Source organism: Populus trichocarpa, chromosome 5 (genome assembly GCF_000002775.5).
Source record: "Populus trichocarpa isolate Nisqually-1 chromosome 5, P.trichocarpa_v4.1, whole genome shotgun sequence".
Classification (NCBI taxonomy): domain Eukaryota; kingdom Viridiplantae; phylum Streptophyta; class Magnoliopsida; order Malpighiales; family Salicaceae; genus Populus; species Populus trichocarpa.
This window is the reverse complement of record NC_037289.2, coordinates 15,253,817-15,256,613: the sequence shown is the minus strand read 5'-3', so window position 1 is coordinate 15,256,613 and position 2,797 is coordinate 15,253,817. Positions and strand designations below refer to the sequence as shown.

Here is a 2,797-nt window from a genome sequence, read left to right as displayed (position 1 = left end):
ATACCATGAAAAGCACATTTCTGATGAAAATGGAAGTATGTTCGTTGTGATGTTATCTTCAACAGACGTGAAAGATACTTCATGCAGATTAAAAATAAATAAGAAGAGAGAGGATTACCCTGCCGAACTCTACACTTCCCAGGGAAAAAACCATAGATGTTACCATTGATAACAACAGAGAAGGAAGAAGTTTCCACACACATCATAACTAGATGAATCATATTCCTCCCTCCAAGGAAAGCATTCTAAGTTGGATCAATAATGTCTTGAAAGGCGTAGCTCAATCTTCCAGCAAGAATCTTGGAGATCACCTTGTATACCACATTGCAGCAAGAGATTGGCCTGAAGTCATTGGCTGAGGCAACATTAGTAGATTTCGGAACCAGGGCTATAATGGAATGGTTGATCTGCTTGAGAATTTGGCCAGAAGTAAAGAAATCTTGAACTGCCGCACAAAAATCAACCCCAACTATGTCCCATGATTTCTTAAAAAAAATGATGAGTATCCATCAGGTCTAGGAGCTTTGTCTTTACCAATGCTGAAGAGAGCTTCCTTGATAACATCATTGGAGACAGGAGCCAAGAGAAAATCAAAATGGGTTTCATTAAGGCAAGGACCACTATGAACAACAACATCATCAATTGGTGTAGTAGATGATGAAGTTCCAAAAAGGTTCTGGTAGTAATGAACAAATTCATCTCCAACTTCATCTAGAGAGGTAGTAAGAGCACCATTACTACGCTGGATAGCAGGGATGAAATTACGCATGTGCTTTTGACTGATCAGAGCATGAAAAAAGCTAGTACCTATGTCACTTTCCTTGAAAAAATTACATTTAAGCTTCTGTGCAAAGAACGTTTTCTCAGCAGATTTGAGGTTAAAAAGATCCAGCTTCATCTGTTAACTCTATCCAGAAGAACGATGTCGTCTCTAGTATCATGCAGGAGATATTGATGATGCTCCAAATCAGCCTCAACTCTAGCAACCTTCTCTGAAATATGACTAAAATGAAATCTGTTGAAAAAGAAAGAATTTTTTTGCAAATGGCCTATGTTCAAGTGATCAGGATGTGGTTTATGATCGAGTAACCTGCTCGTGGTCTCTGATTGGGTGACCTGTCTGTGGCTCGTGTTCGGGTAGTTTGCCCATTGTTGAAAAAGAAAGAATTTTGTATAAATGGTCTCTGTTTGGGTGACCAACTTGTGGTTCATGTTTGTGGTCTCTGTTCGGGCAACCTACTTGTGGTTCGTGCTTGTGGTCTCTGATCGGGTGACTTGCCCATGGCTTGTGTTCGAGTAGCCTGCTTATGGTCTCTAATCGGGTGACCTGCCTATGGCTTGTGTTCGGGTAACCTTCTCGTGGTCTCTCATTAGGTGATCTACCCGCAGCTTGTGTTTAGCTTGCTCGTTGCTAAAAAAGAAAGAATTTTTTGCAAATGGTCTATGTTCAGGTGATCAGCCCGTGGTTTATGATTGGGTAACCTGCTCGTGGTCTCTGATCGGGTGACCTGCCCGTGGCTTGTGTTTGGGTAGCTTGCCCATTGCTGAAAAAGAAAGATTTTTTTATAAATGGTCTCTGTTCGAGCGACCAACTTGTGGTTCGAGCATGTGGTCTCTGATCGGGTGACTTGCCCATGGCTTGTGTTCGGGTAGCCTGCTCGTGGTCTCTGATCTGGTGACCTACCCATGGCTTGTGTTCGTGTAGCCTGCCTATTCTTGAAAAAGAAAGAATTTTTACAAATGGTCTTTGTTCAGGCGACTAGCCCGTGGTTCATGATCACGTAACCTATAACCTACATGTGGTCTCTGATTGGGTGACTTGCTTATGGCTTGTGTTTAGGTAACCTACTCGTGGTCTCTGATCGGGTGACTTGCCCATGGCTTGCGTTCTGGTAGTCTACTGCTAAAAAAAATCTTACTGTTTCTTTAAAGCTAGGGTTGATGCTTTTCCTTCCTAATAGAAAAAGTTGGGCTTTTTGGTTATGGGGTTGTATTTTGATAAAACATATCTAGGATTTTTCATGATTGGTCTGAGTTCGGGTGACCTGCTCGTGTCTGAACTTCTTGGAGTCTCTTGATGGCAAAGTTGGATTTCTGATGATCAAGTGAAATTTTTTGGTGTGTCTTAGCTATATGGTTGGCACCTATCCCTTCATAATGGAAGTTCCAAATGTTGTTTTTTGTTATGCGATGAGATGATATGCATATGTCTTTACCTATTTGGAAACATAGGTCCCCTTTTTTTTTTATCAACTTCTTGAATCTTTCTAATTGCTTGGCTTCTAACCTACTTAAGTTGGCATATAGGTCTTTGCTCATAACTCACCATGTCCTTTTAAATCCATAATGTTTTTTAGAAAAATCATTCCATTGCAAAAAGATTGTCTGGAAGAGTTTGAAACAAAATTTATCCCTTGCCTCTTTGATTGTTGTGGGAAGAACTTTGCTTCTTTGTCGTATTCTTCCAAATGTGCTTATTTTGATGGCTTAAGTAAAAGATACTTTTCAAAGATACAAAAGATGTGGTTGATTTTTAGGGAAGAAAATTCTTATCCATAATGACCGTCAGACTTTTGACTTTATCTGATTTTTAAAAACTTAATCGATTTTGATGTATGCTTAAAAGAACCCTTTTTAAATTTAAGCAAATCAACATTCTTTTAGGAAAAGAAAATAAAGGTATTTAAAGGTATATGGTGAGATGACCAGAACAACAGTAATGGTAAAACAATCTGTTCATTATGCCCATATTCATGATGAAATCTTTAAAGATGCATTTTATCAATTCAAATTATTT

The 2,797-nt window shown here is 39.1% G+C and overlaps 1 protein-coding gene across 1 annotated transcript; it reads right to left on the bottom strand.

Moving 5' to 3' along the window:
* Positions 1-245: 245 nt before the first annotated feature.
* Positions 246-898, bottom strand: LOC112327616 (uncharacterized). Its single transcript, XM_052453219.1, has 2 exons — positions 535-898; positions 246-445 (listed from the first exon to the last, which is right to left on the bottom strand). Exons 1-2 carry the CDS (start codon positions 896-898, stop codon positions 246-248), a joined length of 564 nt encoding a protein of 187 aa, XP_052309179.1.
* Positions 899-2,797: the final 1,899 nt, after the last annotated feature.